At 40.0% G+C, this 25,092-nt stretch overlaps 1 protein-coding gene across 8 annotated transcripts in view; it reads right to left on the minus strand.

The window, feature by feature from the left end:
• The window catches only part of LOC134602749 (protocadherin alpha-C2-like), a 367,306-nt gene that overhangs the window by 262,163 nt on the left and 80,051 nt on the right, over positions 1-25,092 (minus strand). The window contains exon 1 of one of the 8 annotated variants that reach the window (XM_063448040.1): positions 17,924-20,417. The exons of 6 other annotated variants lie outside the window; for them this stretch is intronic. In XM_063448040.1, coding sequence (XP_063304110.1) covers positions 17,924-20,299 — 2,376 coding nt within the window. In that variant the 5' untranslated portion in view covers positions 20,300-20,417. Of the gene's footprint in view, positions 1-924; positions 3,427-17,923; positions 20,418-25,092 lie in introns of those variants that run through there. One more of the 8 variants, XM_063448039.1, reaches the window with a different exon arrangement.

A 25,092-nucleotide genomic window follows, 5' to 3' on the forward strand; every position in this document is an offset into this window, starting at 1 on the left:
AAAACTGTATTTTCCTGCCTGTGATAATTGCGTTAACCCATTGTGTTCAGTGATTCTATCACAAGCCGAGGGGAGGATTTTTTGCTGGAATGAATGGGAGTGTTTAACTGTGTGTCGGTTTATGATTGGTTGTTCCACAAGGCCCACGTGGGTGGTAACCTTGTGGAGAAATGTGTATATAAGAGAAATAAAGCCTCAGTGCATTCTGTTCCTGTTTGACCCTAAATACGTAGCCTTGTCTCGTTATTGGAGGGAACTGCTATGATTACACAGGGGATTGCTATGCTCTGCATACTCCCTTGAACTGTAATCACTTAGCTCTTTTAAGAGCTGTTCCTGATATGCTCTCCTGGAGGAGAGGTCTTTCCCACATTGTCCTGGATGTCGGAGGTTCATACAGGATGGAAGGAAGAGGTATTTCCCCACACAGTCCTGGAGGAGAGAAGCTGATCCAGGGTGGAAGGAAGACATCGAGACTCCAGTTAAGTTACGGCGGTTGTGGAGTCTGCGGTGGTTGTGGTGTCTGCGGTGGTTGTGGTGTCCGGTTCGGTGCTTGTGGTCCTCGGCGCAAACTAGGAAGCATCCATCAACGGAAGGTACTCGGTCGGAGTACGGGTGAGTCCGTTAAATCTTTTGCGTGACGTCACCTGCACGTCGACGTCGTCTTTACCGTGGATGGACGTGGGGCCATGTAATTGCCTAAGTTGAAATTGGTATAGTGCCTACAGTTTTCCTTTAATAATATGATAATATTACATAAACCATCCACTGAAATCTCATTGCTAAATCCATTGCCACATATCCACAATAATAACCACAAGATTAAATGTTAAAATCATTAGTGAACACCAGTATAGGAAAACACATTTTTACTAGCAGAATTCTACAAACATGAGAAATAGTAAAAGGTTTAAATCCGCTCACCTTGTTAGAAGAGGTGGGGGTGAATGCTTGACCAGGTGAATTATTTTCTGTCCCGGAAGACTGTGCACCATTCGGTGTAAAGACTATTAGGTCATTCTTTGCTTGAACTGAATTTAAATAGAACTTACACTGACTTTGCTGAGAATAAACCCAACTCCCAACAGTGCTTGTATAGATTTTGTAGTTTTCCCTGAGAGCATTTACCTCATCTCTATACTTCCTCCATCTTAAAACAGTGAAGGAGATGAGCGTAATAAGAAATATGCTTGAAATCAAGCAAATGGTTATAACCAAATAAATATTTGTATTGGAAATGTCATCATCACTTCCCTTTACATACTGATGATTATTTATTTTAATCTCCTCTTCAGAATCAACCACTGAGATGATGACTGGAGTTACTGCAGTTAGAGGTGGCTCTCCATGGTCCTGAACTACGACCAGCATTTTGTACTCATCCCTGTCGGACTCTGTAAAAGGACGTGTCAGGCTTATTTCTCCTGTATAAAGAGAAATAGCAAATGGGGCATTCACTGATATGTCCTTAAATTTATATGACATCCAAGCATTGTATCCACAATCCAGATCTACTGCTCTAATTTTTGTTATCAAATGGCCAGCCTGAGCTGTCTTTGTTGTTGTAACTGATATTACATCAGATACACTACTGGATGAAAGTGGGGAAAATGTAGGGGGATTGTCATTGACATCTACAATAAAAATGTTCAGTGTCAAAGTAGAATTCAATGGAGGAAGACCTGCATCAGTGGCTTTTATGTTACACTGAAAATAGGTAACTTGTTCATAATCAAATGATAGTAATGCATACACATTTCCATTTTCTGGGTTGATGGAGATATACGAGGATAGTGGAATTCCATTCACAGTGCTGTCAGCAAGTGAATATGTGATGAAGGAATTCTGGTCGACATCTGGATCTGAGGCTGACACTGTGTAGACATAAGAACCTGGTGGATTGTTTTCTTTGATGAAAATTGTACTTGTCAGCTGTTCAAATTTGGGGGCGTTGTCATTCACATCACTTATGATGACTTTAATAGTTTTAGTTGACGATAGACATGGGGAACCCTCATCTTTAGCAGTAATTTGAACTTCATATTCAGACTGGGTTTCTCTATCTAATTTTGTATCAACAGTCAAAGAATAGTCCCCTGTGAAAGCTGGGTTTATTTTGAATGGAGAGGGTTGCTGAACTTGGCAATTCACTCTTCCATTTACCCCTGAGTCTCTGTCATGTACACTGATGATTGCAACAATTGTTCCCTGTGGTGCGTCTTCAGGAACAGGCACTGAAAGTGATATCACAGTCATTTCGGGTGGATTGTCATTGATATCTACAACACTCACCAATACCTTACAGTGGCCAACCATTGGATAGTCCCCATTATCGAGAGCATCAATTTGAATTTCATACATATTTGAAGTTTCAAAATCCACTTCTCCTTTAATTTTAATTTCCCCTGTGTGTTTGTCTAAACTAAATATACTTTTCACTTGTTCTGGAACAAGTTTGTTGAATTCATATGTAATTTCTCCATTTTTTCCTTGATCCAAATCGGTTGCATTCAGTTTGAACACTAAAGTCTCTTCCATTGCACCTTCAGTCACACTGCATTGATAAAATGGCTTATCAAATGTTGGAGCGTTATCATTGACATCTTCAACCATAATTACAATTTGGGTTGTACCACTTAGCCTTGGTTTACCACCATCAAGAGCTGTAAGCGTCAAATTGTGGACTGAATGCGTTTCTCTGTCAAGCGATTTTTTCAGCACAAGCTCTAGTGATCTGATCTGATGGAGATATTTTTGAAAATCTAATGCAAAATAATCACTTGCACTGAGCTCATAATTTGTGATTGAATTAGTGCCAACATCAGAATCAGTTGCGCCCTCTAGTGGGAAACGAGATCCTGCAGGTCTCAATTCTGATATAACAAGATTATACACATTAGAAGAGAAAGCTGGGCTGTTGTCATTTATATCTTCTATTTCCACATCAATGCGATACATTTGTACAGGCTTATCTAGAATAACTTGTAATGGTATAATGCAGAAAGGTATATTTGGACACAAGGATTCTCTATCAATTATATCTTTAACAAACAAAATTCCATTCTGCAGATTTACCTGAAAATATTCTTTTTCGTCTCTAGATACAATCCGCAACATTCTGGAATTAATCTCACCAATCTCCAGACCCAAGTCCTGTGCAATTCTTCCAACAAAGGTTCCATGTCTGGATTCCTCAGGAATAACATAATGCAGCTGACAGATGACCAGTTTCAAAGCTATTTGTAGAAGCACCAAGGAATAAATCCACCTATTTCTTGACTGATAATCCTTCCTTAAACTTAACATTTCCTGAATTCAGTGACAATGACTGTAGATATTCAAACTGAAAATGCATCCACGTTGTGTTGAGGTTTCAGCAAATTGAAACAGGATTCTTTCAAGACAGATATTTTTCCAGCAAGATGTTCAGCCAGGCAGCAATGGAGAAAAATCTATTATATTTTCACCTTAAAGTATAATGTAAGTGTACAGTGACATCTAGTGTCTTATCATGAAACTGCAATTGTTGCTTTAAAAATATAATGTTAAAGTGTGCACATGTATAGAAAATACACCACTGCCTTTACAAACATTGAACTATTAATATTAATGCCAAATACTTGTATATTTTTAAATCATTAAGCATTAAAATGACAAATGAGATAACAAACTATACCAAATGAATATATACCTGCCTTCTATGAAACGTTGTAATTTTTACACATTATTGGGATTTTAAATCTTTTTTTGAAATATGATATAAAATTGCTATTTAATAAAAACTGTAGATAACCATTTATTAAAAAAAAATACATTATTATGAGTTAGCCGTATTTATCAGTATTGTTTATATGAGTTACAGTACAATAGTTATAAAATGTATGCACTAGAATGACATTGTGTAATTGAGATCAAAGTGTTTGAACAAAAGCATTGTTTAATGTAGGTGGATGGATGAATAACCAGCAACAATGTTATTTGTATTATATAGTAATCTAGTTTGAAAACAAAGACTAAAATCAATCAAGTTAAAGCTTGAAACCCTTCTTTTATACTGTTGATCCAAAAGAAGGCAAATCCCCCCCTCCCCCCAAAAAAACAATTGTGATCATTTCCAATTATGCCACAAAAAGGGGGAAAATCCTTCTTGACTCCATAATGGCAATCAGATTTCTCCATGGACTAACTACTGGTTCACATACTTATCAGTTGTATTCTTGAATATTCTGTTTAACTATCTAAAGAATCTGACAAGACAACCTGTTTAGGTAGATAATTCCAAATATTTATTGTTCTTGCTGTAAAGAACCCTTTACAATTCGTCTCAATGAGTTGTATATTCCTACTAATAAACAAGTTAGCACATAGCAGTTTACACTGGCCCTGTATAGATTAGTATATTGCTATCATATCTCCTCTGAGGCACCTTTTTTCTAAAGAAAACAAATGCAGATTTTTTTTAGCCTTTCTTTATAACTGTAGTTTCCCATCCCTCCTATTAATTTTAAAGCTAGCCTCTGCACTTTGTCTAGTTCTGCAAAATCCTTCTTTAAAACTGGTGCCCAAAATTGCACCATATATTCAATTTGGAGTCTTACAATTGATTTATAAAGAGGCAAAATTATATTTTGATCACATGAATCACTACCCCTTTTTATATATAAAAGAACCTTACTAGCTTATGCAGTGGCAAAACAGCATTGCATATTGTTACCTATTGTTATCTATAACTGTTACCAAGTCCTTTTCATTTAATGTAATCCCTAACTCAACCCCATTTAATATGTAAGTGACTTGTGGGTTCTTTATGCCCTTATACAAATTTGAATCTATCTGTATTGAATCATGATTGTGATGTGTATAAGTACAATGTTTCATAATTTTATGGCAAGACATGAGGCTTCATATTTGCTTATCTTTCTTTACTGAACCTCCCAGCAGCAAATAAATAGTTAACAGTAATGTAAAACAATTCAACCAATCAGAGTGTATAACAGTATTATATGATGTCATCAAGCTCCTCCCATATCCTCTTTCTTTGCTGCTTGCCTCCTAGGTGAGTCTATTCCAATTATGGCTCCTGTTTTTCCTAGCCATTCATGGAATATTTTCATTTGTTAACTGCCTTGCTACTAATGTCGAATAAGTGTTTAGCAACTTACACCCTTAGAGTTTATCTGAATGTGACTCTTGTCTTGTATTGTACTGCTGTGCCAACATATAGGATTTATTGTGTTTTGTCTTGTGTTTCCCCTTTAAGACCGAACAGGGTTTATTCCCCGAGTCTGTCGCGTCTGGCGGCCGCGGTCTCTCCACATTTCTGAGTGACCTGGCTCTACCTTCAATTCTCTTCATTTCCCAGGAGTCCTCGGCTCAACTCTCAATTGCGCGCCCTCAGGTTTTCCCGCCCTTTCGCATCTGCAATTTCTGACGCGCTTCCTTCTGCCAACCGCGGTTTTCTTCACTAACAACCAGATAGTTGGTACTCAGCGTTGGATTCGGTAAGTACCCTATTTATTTGCATAAATAACCAACCTAAAGTGCTCACACCTACCTTATTTAATTACTCATTATATTCATTTCTTTTATTAACAGGATATACCTGCTATTCTCCTACTACTAATAAAAAAGGCCTTGTGGGTGAACCCCACTTTTTTTCCCTACTACTATTGTGCATTGAATGTCTGTTGTGGGTGACCCCCACCTTTTCACTTATACTCAATTCTAATAGGGTGTTTTTCTCCACACCATCACTACAGTGAGTGACCCTCATCTGTACAATATATATTACTTAAAGTGACCTACTATTTACAGACATACCCCTGTTAAAGGGTCTGACTATTTGTGTGGTAACCCCACTTCTCTTTGGTACAGTGGTACAACCCACTTCTATAATTTAGTGGTCTACCCCACTATTGTTTGCCGCCCTACTCAGCAACTAAGTTGATTTGGGTGACCCCCATTTATAAATTTTATCAAACATATTTGGGTGAACCCCATTTAATATCCTGTCTTACACTATTTGACATAACAAAACATGTCTGACACCAATGAGCCCACAATTTCTCAGGAACTTAAAGCCTGGCTAGTCTCGACAATTGCCGAATCTATTCCCAAGGCTTTGGCAGCCTTCCATGAAAAAACGTCTGGCGACATTAATCCCACTACACATATACCCTCTGACTCAGAGGACTCTCAGCCCTCGGATCAGGAAATCACTCGTAAACGCCCTTGGAAAGGAAGTAGTATATCTGCGGACAAGGGCAAGGCTCCTGCCAAGTCCCAAAAATTATCTGTCAACCGCCCCGCCCATACCATTTTTGACCCCTTGGAGGGTTCTACATCTCATAGGGGCGATGAGATTCAAGACTACCTTGGCTATTCTGATGAGGACCCCTCAGCGAATGTACTAGGGGATACCCCATAAAAAATTGTCAAGGAGACATTTATTACCCAAAAAGACACTGATACAAACACATCCATGCAGAAAACACCCGAACAAGACATCCTCCTGGATGCTTCCGGTGTCCCCTTCTTTGACCCCAGGGTCATCAGGCATCCACGGTCGGCCGAATGGGCCCCACCGGATCATATCTCTAACTTCTGCAAAATGTGGTTACGCAAACCACTTGAAAAATAAATTAGGGCAAAACTCAACCATTCCCAACAAGGTGGCTCTCACACCAGAGTTTGACCCACTATTTGTGACCTTCCTCACTAAGACGGGGAAAGATCCTCGCAAGGGCATTGAGTTTGACCCTAATACCGTCAGGGAATGGGCCCAGAGAGGGTCTTATGCTTTCTAGGCAACGCAAATGTTTCTATATCCACTGAGAGAAGCAGGGCGGCACTATACAAATTAGACGCAAAATTAGCCGATCTGAGCTCCCGAGAACTGGGACCAGAGGCCAACGGATTGCTCTTTGGAGATTCATTCATGAAGGATCTCTCCAAACATGTAGCGGTATTCACTACCCTAATTAAGGCCAAATCCTCCTTACGGAGGGTTTTTCGTTCCCAGTCAGGCCGTTTTTCTGGGAGAGCTGGACGTTATTGAGGCCGAATGAACAGCAGAATTGCCTTCACAGGCTACAGGCCTCAACCCTCAGATAATTATTGGCACTCGGGGCAACCCCGACCCTACCACAGGCAGCTATTCACCAATAGAGGATCTATCCGGGGATGTGGATCTGCCTTACGCGGACGCACTGCTCCAGGTAATAAACCTTCCTTCTTTCAATGTACCTATAGCAGGTCGTCTAACCCATTTTTCCAACAGTGGGAACTGATTTCACAAGACCTATGGGTCTTACACACAGTCCAAGGGTTCAAAATGGATTTCCTTTCCACTCTCTTCCAGGACACACCACCTACACCACTACGAATGTCTGCATCAGACAACCTGACACTACAAACAGAATTACACAAACTGGTAAAAAATAGGGGCGATAGAAAAATCCCCTTTCCCACACACCTTTCTCAGCAATATTTTTTCTGGTCCACAAAAAAACTGGAGACCTACGTCCAATTATCAACTTGAAAGACCTGAATCATTATGTCAGGTATCGTCATTTCAAGATGGAGGGCATCCATCTACTCAGGGACCTCCTTTGCGTGGGAGATTGGTTCACCAGATTCGATCTCAAAGACGCATATCTCACAGTCCCAGTTGCTTGCAATCATCGAGCCTTTCTTCAATTCCTCTGGCAAGAGGAGATATGGCAGTTCACATGCCTTCCGTTCGGCCTATGTTCCGCACCATGGTGTTTCACAAAACTGATTAAACCAGTGATGGCGTTATTCCGATCGCAAGGAATTCGGTCCATTATATATTTGGACGACATCCTGATAATGGCTCAGGATTCAGACCTTTTACGCCAACATACGGACATGACGACAGCCTTACTACAAAATCTAGGTTTTGTTATCAATTTTCAGAAATCGGCCCTGAAACCTTCTCAGAAGGTTCAGTTTCTCTGATTTCTGATAGACTCCGTACAGGCGATATTGCAACTACCCTCCGCAAAAATAAAAAATGTAAAAAAAGACATTCCCAAATTGTTATCAGCCCACCAGATTCGCCTACGCGATCTGGCCCATACCATAGGCCTATTGTCCGCCTCTATCCAAGCCATTTACCCAGGACCTTTACATTACCGAGCCATGCAACGGCTCAAGACATACTACCTTCACCGCTCCACCTCCTACGATCAATACATCTACCTAACAGACGAGGTTCGTATAGAACTTCACTGGTGGCTCCACAACATGGAAGCCTGGAATGGCAAAGCCATTTTTGGATCGCAACCAGATTTCATTCTGGAATCCGACGCCAGTCTCCTGGGTTGGGGCGCTACCTGCTCTGAACGGTCCACAGGGGGCCAATGGTCCCCCTCCGAGCAAGCACTGCACATCAATTGCCTAGAATTGATAGCAGGATCTTTTGCAATTTGCAGTTTCGCAAAAGATTGTTTCAATTGTTCACTAGTACTACGTATGGACAACGTTTCTGCAGTACATTATGGGAATCGCTTAGGAGGTTCCCGTTCCAAGCTACTATCCGACCTTACCAAGGAACTCTAACAATTCTGCCTAGAGAGAAATCTCTCTATCAGAGCGGAATACCTTCCGGGCACGGACAACCTAGTTGCAGACTGGTTTTCCCGCCATTGGAGGGACGTAAGCAATTGGCCCCCCCGCCTATTCTATCAAATTCACTGTCTTCGTGGGCCCCTCTCACTGGACCTATTCACGTCTCGGCTAAATCGCCAGATGGAGGCCTTCTTCAGCTGGCTCCCGGATCCCCAATCCCGTGCAGTTGATGCATTTCTACACCCTTGGCCGGAGAAAGGCGCATATGCGTTCCCACCTTTTTCCATGATCCAACGCACCCTTTACCAGGTCAAAGCTCTAGTAGTAACGATAGTCATTGTCAATCCTCTATGGAGAGCCCAGACTTGGTTCCAAACCCTACTAGAACTATCTGCGAATTACCCAATTCTACTACCTCGTCTCCCCGACATCCTCAGGGACCCAGCAGGGCTCTGTCACCCACTCGCCCTTCAAGGTCGGCTCTAACTTGTGGCTTGGACCGTTTCAGGGGATCCTGGAACGTCTCAGGACTTTCGGAAACAGCTCAAGCTCTCCTATGGGACTCATGGGCCCCAGGTACTAGACGAGCTTACCTCGCTGCATGGCGAACTTGGGTCGGCTGGTGTTTGGAAAGGGATACCGATCCCTTTTCATCACCTTTGACGATCATTCTAAATTTCCTATCTACCCTTTTTGACCAAGGCAAAACCTATAGATCTATTAACGTTTTTAGATCAGCTATTTCTGCGGCCCATAACCCTATTGATAATGCATCAATAGGAAAACACCCGTCGGTTTGTAGACTTTTAAGAGGAATCAGGCTGGCCAGACCCCCTCTTCCTAAATATTCCAATTTCTCAGATATCACTCAGGTTTTTTCCCTTTTAGAATCCTGGCCCTCTAATGAGAATTTGATGTTGCGTCAAATCTCTGCCAAACTGGCCTTACTCCTATGTCTGGTATCCTTCCGTAGGGTCTCAGACATTCGAGCTTTCGATTTCCACGCCATCGTCTTCTCACCTGAAGGCGTTACATTTCATATTACCAGGCGTACTAAGACTAATTCATCATCTGTTTTCTACCCTTATTTTCCAAATAGACAGTCACTCTGTGTGGCGCTCTGCGTAAGACATTATATAGATGCCACAACCACTCTGCGTCCATCTACAGGACCCCTTCTCGTATCCTATGTCAAACCACACAAACCGGTGTCGGCCCCCACCGTCGCACGGTGGATCAGATGGATACTAGCCCAAGCAGGTGTTGACTCCACTTTTGGAGCACACTCAGTCAGAGGAGCAGCTGCATCCTCAGCCTTTCGTGAGGGTAGCTCCCTCTCAGACATTTTGTCATCTGTGGATTGGTCCAGGGAGTCTACCTTTCGTACATTCTATTTCAAACCTATGCCACATGCTGCATCTTCTATTATATAGGAGTGTTAAAAAAGCAAATATGAAGCCTCCTGTCTTGCCATAAAATTAGGGATTATTCTAGCTTTAGTGACTGAATAATCAAAATTTTATTAACGACAGGAGGCGAATATTTTCCCTCCCTTCTGTATACCCAACCTAAGGTAAGTTACTCATAAGTTTTAGTCAATCTGTTTCCACACACACACTTATACACCACCTGTCATAGGTTCACGACACACACTCTAATCTAGTGTTAAAAATTTTCAATATATTTTACATGAAAGATATTAAATTTGTTGTTCCTAATGTGCATACCATAAATTGCATTCATCTAGTATGAGAACCTATACTCTCATGATTTTCTTCTATTTCCCTTTAGTGTGAAAAAATACCAACACTTCGGATATTTGGATCGTTCAATCACGTTGAAAGTTTACATTGTTGACTACATCAGGACCTCAACTTAGTCCACAGTTCATAATTACGGTTTACATGATACACTTGATCTTGAGGAAGACCTGCTGGGGTCGAAACGTCGATCGGGACAAAATGTATGCAATAATTTGAATAAACCACATTGAAAAGACCTGGAGAGTGCACCCTTTTTCTTTCAACTATATATATATATATTTTTGTGTATATATATATATATATATATATATATATATATATATATATATATATATATGTTTTTAAGGCCACAGGCCTGTATTTGAGAGAGGAGTATGAATCTATCTAACCTATAAAAACCCCAACCACCCTCTTACCTGGGCCATTCCATCCAGGTCATCCCACCCACCGCACCCCTTTTACATTATTTATTACAACCATTACTCTTGGGGGGCCCTCTTTTTATTACAGACCTACCCGTACGTTGGTTACGGCACACTCCAACCAACTTTACACAAATCACTCATATTACTATTATATTTCCAACCACAAATAAATATATATATATAAATATATATATATATATACACACACACATATACACACACCGAAACATCTGCACAGATTATGGATTGGACCTGCCTAAGACTAGATGGCTCAACTACCCAGAAAGGGTAGTTGAGAATGACAAGGCTAAGATTCTGTGGGATTTCAAGAACCAGACAGACAAGCAAGTGCTGGCCAAATAACCCCAAATCGTGGTGGTAGACAAGGAACGGAGGACTGCAATCATGGTGGATGTGGCATTACCCAGTGACTATAATATACAAAAAGCAGTGGAAAAAGATAGGCGCTAAACAGCATGCAGCTAAAAACACTATGGAACCAATTACTCAAAATTCCACCAAAGATAAAATTATACAATAAAAGATAAAGTGCTCAGTGCAAGATATATAAGGGCAATATATGATAATCTAGCTCCCAGGGTTCACTCCACCCAATGTGAATGAAAGTGAGTGTGAGTATACCTACAAATGAATACAATGACACTGTTTCTTTCTGGAAAAAATAAGCAGACAAAACACTCTCATAGAGTAGTATAGTATTATCCCAGATTGGTCTATAGATGTATTCTTTAGGTGTTCAACTTAAATTTGTATGAGCCTGTTAGCAAACTGGCTCAGGTAATATAGCATAATCAGACAATGCATGTCCCATTTCTGAAATACCAAGTCTTCTTTATGGAACATCAGGAAGAAGGAACATGAAAAGGTGGACAAATACCAAGCACTTAAAGAAGAATTAGAAAGGATGTGGAAAGTGAAGGCAGTAGTAGTCCCAGTTGTGATAGGAGCCCTCGTGGCTGTGACTCCCAAGTTGGGGTAGTTTCTTCAAGAGATTCCAGGTGGGACATATGAGATCGGTGTCCAGAAGAGTGCAGTTTTAGGAACACCTAAGATACTGCGCAGAACCCTCAGACTCCCAGACCTCTGGTAGAGTACCCAAGAATGAGGAATAAACATACAACCCAGGAGGGGTGAGAATTGTTTTTATATATATATATATATATATATATATATATATATATATATATATATATATATATAATATAACTATATACAATAGTTTTTTTGTATTTAATATGTGCATATGCTTTGTGATATTCAACCGGAGACTACATGGACAGGTTTGTCCAAGAAAAATACTTTGTCTAAGGACAGTGAGTACCAGGCTCATAGAACCAATGATAAGGCAACCCTTACAGCTATTATTGAAAATGAATTATATTAGCATGAGAGGTCCCATCCAAAAGGTGAAAGAAAGCGCCTACTTAAATCTGTGCTAGAATGCACTTGAATAAGTCGATGGGGCCTGATGGAGTACACCAAAAGTTATTAAGCAAGCTTAGAGGTGTACTAGCAAAACCATTAGCGAATTTATTTAACCAGTCATTGTTAATAGGAGTATTCCCAGAAGGCTTGAAATTAGTGAATGTTGTGCCAATTCACAAGAAAGGTAGTAGGGAGGAGTCGGGCAACTGCAGGCCAGTAAGCCTTACTTCAGTAGTGGGGAAATTAATGGAAACCATGTGAAAGGATAGGATTGTTGAACATCTAAAGTCACATGGATTTCAAGATAAGATATAATACGGGTTTACTTCAGGGAGGTAATGCCAAACTAATCTTATTGATTTTTCTGATTGGGTAACTAAAATAATAGATCAGGGTGGTGCAGTAGACATTGCTTACCTAGATTTTAGTAAGGCTTTTGACACCTCACTTGGAGTATTGTATGCAATAATGGAGATCATATCTTAAGAAGCATATTGATACTTTGGAGAGAGTTCAGAGAAGGGCTACAAAACTAGTTCATGGATTACATGATAAAACTTACAAGGAAAGGTTAATGGATCTTAACAAGTATAGCTTGGAAGAAAAGATGAGACAGGGGGATATGATCGAAACATTTAAATACATAAAGGGAATCAATACAGTAAAAGAGGAGCGTATATTTAAAAGAAGAAAAACTACCACAAGAGGACATAGTCTTAAATTAGAGGATTTAAAGGTTTAAAAGTAATATCAGGAAGTACCATTAAAATTATAGACTGATCATTTCTTTGTCAGTGGGCAAACGTTCAAAATCAGCCAGGGATCAAATACTTTTTTTGCTCACTGTATAACTTTTAACCAAACGTTAAGGCAAACGTTATTAAGTAACCCTATCCTGGCTATAATCTGATTTCCTTTCATGATTTCAAAGTTCATATGTATTTTTAGGAAGATGAAGTAGTTGAAATACCAGATGTTGAAACGTAACACAACTTAAAACCTATTATGAAAACCTATTATTTTTTCTTTATTCTATAATTTTTTGGAGGGTTCTGACATTATTTGGAGGAGATCATGGCATCCCCTTTTTCCATCAGGCTTTCAAGTAATAGTAATAGTGAACATTGTAATTCATCATCACTTTAAAGTTAGGGGTCATGTTTTTTTTGTTTTTTTTACATTCTTTATTTTGTCTCAGATAGCGCAAGACATACGGTAATGTTTATAACATGGCAAGTACATCAATCAACAGAAAATCAAATAAAACAGTCTAAAATGTCATATTTTAGAGAGGATTGTACATAAATTGTAGGTGAGGTAAGCATTTTGGTTTTGGTAAAACATTTCTAGTTATTCATGACAGAAGGGTTACAGAATATCTAAGAACTTATTACTATCAGTAATGGTTAAACCTCTAAGCATGGAAATATAAACTAGTTTAAGTAGAGAACCATGCTACGTATTGACAAAAAGCGATAATCTGTCACAGTTTCTGAGGATTTTAGTAGTTTTAGGAAGGATCTCAAGAGATGGGGTATTGAAAAGAGAGGAAAGAAGAAGAGAGATAGTGAAAAAGGAAGAAGAAGGATACAAGTCAGGGGTTAGAAGGTCTTTGGTTGGCACTGGCGGAGCGAGCATCCTCTAGCCTTTGTAAGGGGGGGGTGATAGGTGTATCGGCTGTAGAACATGGGCAGTCAGTTTGTCCATGATATAGTTATCTTTGAGTTTTTTAAGTACTATATTCATGGAGGGTGTGGTAGATTTTAGCCACATTTGGGCCATGGCCTTTCTAGCAGCCAACGTAATTTTGTTAAAAAGTTGTTGTTCTTCTCTAGTCCAGTCGTCAATTGGTTTCACGAGTAAGAAAACCCAGGGGTTTAAATCGATATGTTTAGGATGAATTTCAGGATATTAATGCCCTAACCTCAAACCAAAATAAAGAGACCTTTGGGCTACTTTGTCCCCCTAGACCCACAGTCTCTCCAACAAAGATCTGTGGGAGTTTTCTTCATGTGATACAATTTTACTGGTGTGGTATACCATCTAAACATAATTTTGTAAGATTGTTCTTGCACTGTGACACAGATGGACGTTTTACAGTTAGCTTCTGATATGTCTTGCCAGTCAATAGAATCTCTCCAAGTTCTGATTTGATTCCCATTTATCGTAGTGCAATTCTCCCGCAATCTTTCGTAGTGCAGCAGAGGTGGGAGTAGAGCTGGGCGGTCATGACTTTTTGGTAAATCTCCACATTGCATATACGTTCAAAAAATGGCAATTGAGTTTGTGCTGCTGTTTTAATAGTAGATTGGCTAGCAAAGTCTCAAATTTGGAGATATCTTGAAAAATTTGATAGAGTTAGATTTGTTCTATTTTGCATTTCCGCAAAGGAAACAATCACCTCTCCTGTATAAAGCCTATACAATCTCTGGCTCTTATGCCCAGGGCAAAAGCCCTGTTGCGATATAGGGGTGAGAGGGGAAGGGGAAGAGATCAGCTCGTGTTTATGAGCAGACTTATCCCAGATCTGGATAGGGTTGGTCACAGAAAGGCAGGTTGTATGGAGAAATACCCTGTTGTACCTTGGAGCCCAAATGTAGAATTGCCAGAGATCTGCTCCCATAAATAGGTATTCCCAGTCTACCCAACGTCTACTCTCAGGGCAAGAGTGCCAGAGAGCTATTTGCATTGGTTGAGCTGCCAAGAAATAGAATTGAAGGTGGGGCAACCCCAGTCCTGCTCTTGCTTTATGCCTATATAATATGTTATGAAAAATCTAGTGTCTTTTGTTTTGCCATATAAAGTTATCTATGGATCATTTCTGGTCGGATCATTTCTGGAGGGAGGCTAGATCTTGTTTTGAGATAGGGATTGTTTGGCCGGTTGATTGACACTGAGATATTTGATAGAAGTGTGTGAAGGTCTGTATGTGAAAGGAGCCTTCAACCTGTGCCATGTCTGCCACCGAAAGAGTTATGGGAAGCACACCAGACTTTTTCATGTTAACTTTGTAGTCAGAGATAGTGCGATATGTGGTGAGAAGAGGAATCAGGGCCTGCATGGATGCTACAGGGTTTGTCAAGGTGAGAAGGACATCATCAGCATATCTTGAGACCAGGAATTGTTTGTTTCCTATTATCGCGCTGTGTATTAAGGGGTGTTCGCGCATCGCCTGCAGTAGGGGTTCGAGTGTCAGAACAAAGAGTAGGGGGGAGAAAGGGCAACCCTGTTGGGTGCCGTTTTCCAGCGTGAAAAGTTGGCAGGTAACTCCTGTGATTTTTACTTGGTGGATTCTGTGAAATCCATCTAGTGTCAATCAGCTGCTTTTGTCTTTATTTATTATATGTGTTTAAATATCTTTTGGAGCGCCTAAACCCCCTTCCACCCACTATTTTTCTGTTTTTGTTCCTGGTTTGCTACTACATCTGTTATAGGTGTCTTTTTGCCCTGACTACCACATGTCTAGCATTCATAATGTATATTTCTGTTTATATCTGCCATAATGATCCTACTTTGTTGGTTATTCCAAACATGACATATTCCACTAGTCTATTTGCTGTCTATTTTTCTTGCATTTTATAGTAGTTAGCTCTCAAGATGTCCTAACGAGTAGAATTCTCACTCTTGTGGAACAAACTATCTTATATTATGGGGAAAAGTAGAAGGTTCCCATTATTCAAGTGTAAACAATAACAAAATATAGCTTTGCTGTTTTTGCAGCCCATGCATATTAGATATTGAAATAAAAAATTTACATAAGTTTTTAGCATATTCAAAAAGACATGCATTGAAATTAGCAATAAAATCAAACAATACTCACAAAAGGGAAAAAATGTAATTCACATTTTTGACATAGACGATAGGTTGAAATGCATTGTGCATGGAAAGGTCCAAAGTTATTCTTACTACTAAGATCAAATGATTTGTTTTCATTACTAATTGGATGTTCTTTTTCACTACACAACTTGGAACGGAGAGTTAACTATGCATCTGGAGGATTATCATTAAGCTGTACTTATAGAGCTGATATGTGGGCTCTTGATTATGTGAGTCGTTAACTGTTTCTCATCCATTTGATCAGTAGGATGTACTACACTTTAAATCACTTGCTGTTTTTCACAGAATAAAGATGTCTTCAGTTGCACTTACACTTTTAAGGACTTCATTTTATATATAAGTATTTTACATTGAATCCAGTTTTGTTTCATGTGTGAGCATGCACACATATGTTTTATTTTGCATATGCACTGCTTAGCCACAACATTAAAACTCTTGACAGGACAAGTAAACAACATTGATTATATTGCTGCAATGGCACCTATCATGGGGTGGGATATATTATGCAGCAAGTGAACAGTCAGTTCACGAATTCCATGTGTTGTAAGCAGGAAAAATGGGCAAGAGAAAAAATCAGAGTGACTTGAAGAAAGGCCAAATAGTGATGGCTAGATGACTGCGTCAGAACATCTCCAAAACGGAAAATCTTTTGGGGTGTTCCTGATATGCAGTGGTTATTATCTACCAAAAGTAGCACAAGGAAAGACAGAGATTGTTGCAGACCACGTATATAACTTCATGGTGTTTTCTGCTGGCAGTGGCCTCTTTCAGCAGGATAATACACCCTGACACACTTCAAACATTTTTCAGGAATGACTAAAAATAAAGTTCCACAGGTGTCACAATGTAGGGTGAAGGCAAAAAAGATACAATATTTCGGCCTAGAGGCCTTAGTCATTGTTCAGGAATGGTTTGAGAAACATGACAAAGAGCTCAAGGCATTGCCTTGGCCTCCAAATTCCCCAGATCTCATTCCAATTGAGCATCTGCAGGATGTGCTGGAACAACAAATCCGATCCATGAAGCCCTCACCTCGCAACATGCATAACTTAAAGGATCTGTTGCTAATGTCTTAATGCTCGATACCAGCACACATTCAGAGGTCTTGTGGAGTCCATGTCTTGACACATCCGAGCTATTTTGGCAGCACAAGGGGGCCCAAGTGATATTAGGAAGGTGGTTTTATTGTTGTGGATGATCAATGTATTTGTGTTATTTTAAAAGTAGTAGAAACTGAGTTTGTTTGAATCTCACTTTTATATGCTTATTTTACAACTTTTTTGTATTTTGCTAATTCTACTGCACCTAAAATACAAAGTGCAAAATAACATTAGCTTATGCAACAGGGTCAAAAGTTATTATATAGACAAATTATTTGAGATATACAAAATGAACAATGGTTCAATCTACAAGAGAGTCTCATTACCTTTCCACATTTTGAAGGCAACCTTTCCAAATTTCTGTCCTACCTTCTATGAGTTGGTCCATTAACAAAGACTAACTTTTTTTTTGCTCACCTTTCCATAAAAAAAAAAAGCTATTGTTTTATACAGCGAATGTGGAATAAATGCCAGACAGGTTATGTAGATGAAAAGGAGTGAAAAATATTTTCTCAAAAATACATAAATACTAAATAATATTTATAATATATTATATAATAAATTATGATCCACTGCTACAGACAGATGAGAATTCTTGATAGCATAGATAAAAAAGAGAAAAAGAAAGAAAGAAAAAAGGAGATTTTTTTATATTTATCCTTTAGAATGTTCATAAATCCATAGATTTGTATTTTAATTATTAAACTATAATGACACGTGTAAAAGTATTTATATAACATATGTTGCACAATTATCTCACCTTGTATGAAGAGTTTAGGATAGCTCCTTGACCGGAGGAGTTATTTTCTTCAGTTCCTGATGATTGGGCACCATTCGGTGTAAATACAATTAAGTCATTCTTTGCTTGTACTGAATTTAAATAAAATTTACACTGACTTTCTTGAGAATATACCCAACTGCCAACAGTGCTTGAATAAATCTTATAGTTTTCCCTGAGCTGATTTACCTCCTCTCTGTATTTTTGCCACTTTAAGACAGTGAATGAAATAAGGGTAACAAGAAATATACTTGAAATAGTGCAAATGGATATGATCAAATAGATATTTGCATCAGCAAATTCAGTGTCTGTTCCAACTGAAAAATGATGATCTATTTTGATGTCTTCTCCAGATTCCACCAATGAGATGATGACTTGAGTCACTGATGTCATTGGTGGCTCTCCATGGTCCTGAGCTACTACCAGCATTCTGTACTCATTCCTATCTGATTCAGTAAAGGGACGTGTCAGGCTTATTTCTCCACTGTAAAGAGATAAAGCAAATGGCGTGGTTACTGCTGTGTCCTTAAATGTATATGTCAGCCAAGCATTATAACCACAATCTAGATCGATTGCTTTAACTTTAGTTATTAAGTGTCCAACCTGGGCTGTCTTTGGAGTTGTTACTGTCACTGATGAAATACTGTCAGCGATGTGCGTAAAAAATGTTGGAGAATTGTCATTTACATCTAAAATGAAAATGTTTAATGTCAAATTGCTGCTCAAGGGAGAGAACCCAGAATCAGTGGCTTTGATTTGGCACTGAAAATATGAAACTTGCTCATAATCAAATGATAGCAACGCAAACAGATTTCCATTTTCTGGGTTGATGGACATATATGAAGATATAGGAATCCCATCCACAGTGCTGTCAATGAGTGAATATGTAATGTAGGAATTCTGACTGTAATCTGAATCAGAGGCTGATGCTGTGTAGACTTTAAAACCTGGTGGATTATTTTCTTGGATGAAGATTGTGTCCACAGACAGCAGAAATTTGGGAGCATTGTCGTTTACATCACTGATAACAATTGTTAATATTGTTGAAGACGACAGAGATGGATAGCCTTCATCTTTAGCATTAATTAAAACGTCATACTCGGACTTGATCTCCCTGTCCAGAGGTTTATCCACCGTCATGGCAAAATCTCCCTTGAAAGCTGGATTTATTTTGAAAGGAGTTGGTTGCAAGAGATAACAATTCACTCTTCCATTTTCTCCCGAATCTCTGTCATGTATATTGATGATTGCAACAGTTGTTCCTCGTGGTGCATCTTCAGGAACTGGCACAGATAGTGATGTCACAGTCATCTCAGGAGGATTGTCATTGATGTCCACAACACTCACTAAAACTTTAGAGTGTCCTGTAAATTGTGGTTCACCATTATCAACAGCATCAACATGAATTTCATAAACATTGGTATTTTCATAATCCAGATCTCCATTTACTTTCAGTTGACCTGAAGTTTTATCTAAGCTAAATAACGACAATATTTGCAATGGCACCAGTTTGCTAAACATATATAAAATTTGCCCATTTTTTCCCTCATCCAAATCTGTAGCATTTAGCTTGATTACTAACGTCCCTATTACTGCATGTTCAGTCACAATGCATTGGTAAAATGATTGGTTAAAAACAGGGGCATTATCATTCAAATCTTCCACATTGATGATAAGTTGAGTTGAGCCATTATTTCTCGGTTTTCCTCCATCAAAAGCCACGAGTGTCAAATTGTGAACAGACATTTTCTCTCTGTCTAAAGATTTTTTGAGAACCAATTCCAATGATCTGACTTGCTGTATATATTTTGGAAATTCTAAAGTAAAATAATCATTTGCGCTGAGTTCATAGTTTGTGATAGAATTAGTCCCAACATCAGGATCCACAGCACCCTCTAGAGGGAATCGTGATCCTGGAAGCCTTAATTCTGGTATTGACAGACTGTATTCTTTAGCAGGGAATACAGGATAATTATCATTAATATCTTCAATCTCCACATCCACATGATACATTTGAACAGGTTTATCAACAATAACTTGCAAAGATATAATGCAAAGAGGTATATTTGGACAAATTACTTCTCTGTCAATTATGTTTTTAACAAAAAAGATTCCATTTTGCAGATTTACCTGGAAGTAATCCTTGTCATCTCTAGACACAATTCTCAGCATTCTAGAATTAACCTCCCCAATGTCCAGACCTAAGTCCTGTGTGATTCTTCCAACAAAGGTGCCATGCTTGGATTCTTCAGGGATCACATAATGCAGCTGACACAAGACCAGATCCCAAGCCATTTGTAGTAAGAATAAACAGAAACAATGAAATTTTACCTGATAGCTCTTCTTTAAACCCAACATTTCCTGGACTCAGTGACAAGGATTGCTTGTGTTCTGTAATATAGGAAAATCCTTTAAGGAGATTTTGCAAATCAATGGAAAAAAAATGAAAGGAGATATCCACGATGATGTTATTGAGACGAAGCAGCTTAGAGGAACATGGTTGGCAATGATGCAGAGAAAAAAGTCTTGAATTTCTGGCATTGGTAGCTAAAGTTGGTACACAGTGACATCTAATGTCTGAATGTAATATTACAATTATATTTTATTTAAAAAAGGAAAAATGATTATCACAAGAATTTAAAATACTTAAGTCTGGGAGTAATTATAAATGTTTTATATCACATATTTTTCCTTATAAACATTGTAGTATCAGTATGAAAAATGAACTTTAGTCCTGTGTCAATTCACAAAATATACAGATTTTGCAGTACATGTATCTGCCAACTGAAAACTAAGATTGAAAATAAATTATTATTGTAGTACATAATAATTTGTATTCAATAAATTGGACACTATATATATATATATATTGCATTACATTCTTTTCCTAAGTGGAATGAAATAATGTTTACTTGCTATACTATAGAGTTAACTTTTTTGTTCATATATAATAATAACAATGTACACATATCCACATGTATAAATATAAGCTTTAATGTAATAATTGTGGATATGTTTTTCATATTATATAATATGTTTGGATAAACTTTTAAAATTATATTTTCAAAATATTAAAAACAATATCATAAATAAAAATATATAAAAGTATCAAATTATTAAAATGTTTTTTCAAAATATCACACTATCAATTTAAAAGTTTAAAAGAATGTCACTTGTTGATTGTGCTTCATTTTCCGCTGTCTTTGTCTAGATGTAACAAATTTAAAAATAAAAGAAGCCTATGTCAAAAATGTGAGACAGTATTTATATGACAAATTATTTTGGAGAATTTAAACCAAGGCCATATCATGGTATGTGAATCGAAGTTTGACTTTCTGTGTGAAATGCAAATCTTCTAAGAAATATGGAAATAAAGTGTAGACAATAGACCAGCACACAAAGTACATATAAGTTAAAAGTAGGATAAACCAAAATAACACAATATATATAATAGATTTTGGCTTCTCTTATTTTTGGTTGGTAGGACTTGAGTAATTCGTTCCACGAGTGATCACGGCTGTACCATTATTTTGTCACATTATAACATTATTTTGTATACACAGTTTATTTTAGAACCTATATCACCATATTATCATGTTTTCAGAGTGCTTGGAGTCCTCAGGAAGCACTAGGAGCATCCATTAACGGAGGTACCAAGTCGGGGTGCCAGGCGATCCGTTACATTGGTGGCAGCAGTGGGATGGCGTCCTAGTGCGAGGTAAAGCAGCTCGGAGACACAGTACGTTTGGATTTACAAATTGAGGGCGACGCTAGTGTGCCTACAGCGTCCCTGTCTACACAAAGATTTGGGAAAATGGGGTTCGTAGACCCCTGGGCAACACACACACCTGAGGAAGAGAGTGAATTAGAATGGAGAGATAATGCCCGGAAAGAATTATGGTACGATACCCTGGAGGAAGTCCAGTATCAACGGCAGCAGCGCCTTCCTGGTGTCGCATACCAGTTGGAGGAACAAATGGCCTGGCGGATGCCACTTCTGGGAGATCAACCTGGAGGGCAGCGGGTAAGACAACTCGAGTACCTCGTGGAAAGGGAACTGAGCCTGGACGCCTCATAGCGGGCACTGTGGTGGTGCACTGTCCAGCCAGAGACGTGGAGGGCAGAGGGCATCCAGCCAGAGGGGGAGAACTACACAAGCCCTGGCCTGTTGTGGAAAGCCTTAGTAGAGGATGTCGACTTCGGCAGTCCAGCAGAGTCACGGTACTGGGCTATCTTTCATTACCGAGGTGAGATGATACAGGGCCCGAGATATATTGGACTGGGAGAAGACCTCCGCCGTTTTGCTGCCATGGAACGAGAGCTGGAGATGGACTATGTAGAACTATTAAATTCCTGCCAGCCGCAGAGCAGGGACGCAGACCGGGAAAACTGGGTGGCAGACCCAGACCTGCTAGCCTATAGCTGGGAAAACGCGGCAGAGGTACCCCCTGCTTCACTACCAGTTGCAGAAGTAGGGGACCTCATAGACTGGTCCTGGAGAGACCCACAGATGGCAGGTGGAGATGGGATCGAGGTCTCTCTACCGGCCCTACAGGGATGCTGGGCAGTCGGCCCAGATCCCCAGCGGCAGGTTACAGTTCAGAGAGAGGAGCTTGTTACACCCTCTCTCCAGCGGCAGCCTAACCCACCAAGGGGAGACCGTAAGCCCCACACCAGCGCAGATGGGACCGTGGTCTCTGCGCCCAAGTTACAGGGAGCTGAAGGAGCCGTCCTCCCTCCCCAGCGGCAGTGTGATTTGTTGGGAATTGGGAGCCCGGTCTCCATTCCCCAGTGGCAGAGTATCCAGCAGGGAATAGAGAGCCCAGCCCCCTTTCCCCCACAGCAGGACTCTGTGCTGGGAGGAGAGACAGTCGGTCTCCCTCCGCAGAGACGGGAAGTATGCATGGGAGAGGAGATTGTTACCACCTCTCCCCAGCGGCGGATCATTAATGTACAGGGAATAGAGAGCCCAGTCTCCATTCCCCAGCGGCAGAGTGTTCTAATGGGAGAGGAGCTGGTTACCACCTCTCCCCAGTGGCAGCTTAATGTACCAGGGGGAGACTGTAAGCCCCACACCTGTGCAGATGGGACCGTGGTCTCTGCACTTCCAGCACAGGGGGTAGGGACGGTCGGTCCTGCCCCCCCACAACAGGGCTGTTTAGCCAAAGGGGAGACAGTCTGTCTCCAGCAGCAGAGCTGTGTAACTAAAGGGGAGACAGTCGGTCTCCAGCAGCAGAGTTGTGTAACTCAAGGGGAGACAGTCGGTCTCCAGCAGCAGAGCGGTGTAACTCAAGGCAAGACAGTCGGTCTCCAGCAGCAGAGCGGTGTATTTAAAGGGGAGACAGTCTGTCTCCAGCAGCAGAGCTGTGTAACTAAAGGGGAGACAGTCGGTCTCCAGCAGCAGAGCTGTGTAACTCAAGGGGAGACAGTCGGTCTCCAGCAGCAGAGCGGTGTAACTCAAGGGGAGACAGTCGGTCTCCAGCAGCAGAGCGGTGTATTTAAAGGGGAGACAGTCGGTCTCCAGCAACCAGGCTCCAACCAGACTACTCCCGTGGTAGTGCTGGCAACAGGACAGAGTACCGCTGGTCTCTGCCCCCCCAGCAACCTACCAAGGCGGCCTACCAGTCCCCCACACAGCCGTGGTGAGGCACCTGAACCTGGACAAGATTCTCCCTCACCCAGGTGTAGTAACTGTTTATTGTGGGTGGGCTGCTCTGCTGTTTCTGTCTTGTGGGTGGGCTGCTGGACTAACAAGGGCACTGACCGGCAGGAGGTCAAGTACCCTGTTAGTCTGGGGGGTAAAGGGGAGAAGTGTGGCGAAACCGACCTCGCCACGTGTCCTTGGAGGGGGCTGATTGCCCGCCTCTTGCCTTTGGACTATGGACCAGACTTTATGGGAATGTGATACCCCAGATAGCCATACCATGGAGCCTATTCATATAATGAAAGACTATGGGAAAGACTTTAGCTCCATGGCAATTATACTGTGTGAGTAGGATCTGCGCGCTATTCGGTAGTTTTGTGCGTGCAGATCCCAGCTATCTGGGGATAGGTGAAATGTCTGTGTGTTATGTGTAAATGTGACTTTATGTATTTTAAAGTGTTTTATGTCGTTTTGCAACCATGTGGTTAATGGAGTCTGCCTTTAGTCCTGGGTAATTGGATTACTTCTCCAATTAACTCCAGGGCAGAAGGGAGGAAACCAGGGTGCATTGTGGGGATGTTTTTCTGCCAGCCAGAAAGGAACAAAAGATACTTTTAGTAACTTTTGAACCCCTGGTCGGATTCATGCCATTTTTTAATATGTTGTTCCCCTGAATGGATTGATTGTGGATATGTATTTTTATGTGAATGTGATGTATGGTTTTAAAGTTATGAAAGTTGTGTAAAAGTATATTTTACACTGTATGCATAATGGGATTATGTGTCACACTATGGGGAGGGGATGTGTGGGAGGTAACATGTATGTCATTGGTTATTTTATGCCTCCCCCTGGGTGTGGCCTGTATGTGTGAGTTGGAAATAAAAGCCAGGCTGGATGAGCCAGTCCAGAGTTCCTGTTTTACCCTCAAAGTGATGTGTCGTCTCATTATTGGGGGAAGGATTTATTGTATGCTGTTCCAGTTGACTGCTAGGAGTACAAGCCTATTCGTATGGTTCCTATTCAATGGTCTACAGCATTCATACGCTTGGGAGAATTTAAAGGTTTCTCGGATTCTGTGATTATGGTGTCTGCCAGAGTGCTTGGAGTCCTCAGGAAGCACTAGGAGCATCCATTAACGGAGGTACCAAGTCGGGGTGCCAGGCGATCCGTTACAGATGCTAATTATTAAATCTTTAATAAATGGAAAATGTTAAAAATTAAATTATATGTAATATTAAATGTTTCATTCAATGGTGAAATTTAATGTGAAGTGATAGTTCGCCTTTAAACCAAATAAAACACAATATAAGTAAATGTTTTAATAAATTGTTCATACAAAGTTTCACTGCAATAAACCATAACACATTCAAATTATGTCTTCATTATATTTATAGCACACAATCAAACTATTCACAGTCCTAAATAAATCAAATGGATTTACCTAAATTACTGATCAAGTTGTAAATATGAACTCCTTAAATATGGAGGCAATTGTACAAGTTCTGAT

Source organism: Pelobates fuscus, chromosome 3 (assembly GCF_036172605.1).
Source record: "Pelobates fuscus isolate aPelFus1 chromosome 3, aPelFus1.pri, whole genome shotgun sequence".
Lineage (NCBI taxonomy): Eukaryota > Metazoa > Chordata > Amphibia > Anura > Pelobatidae > Pelobates > Pelobates fuscus.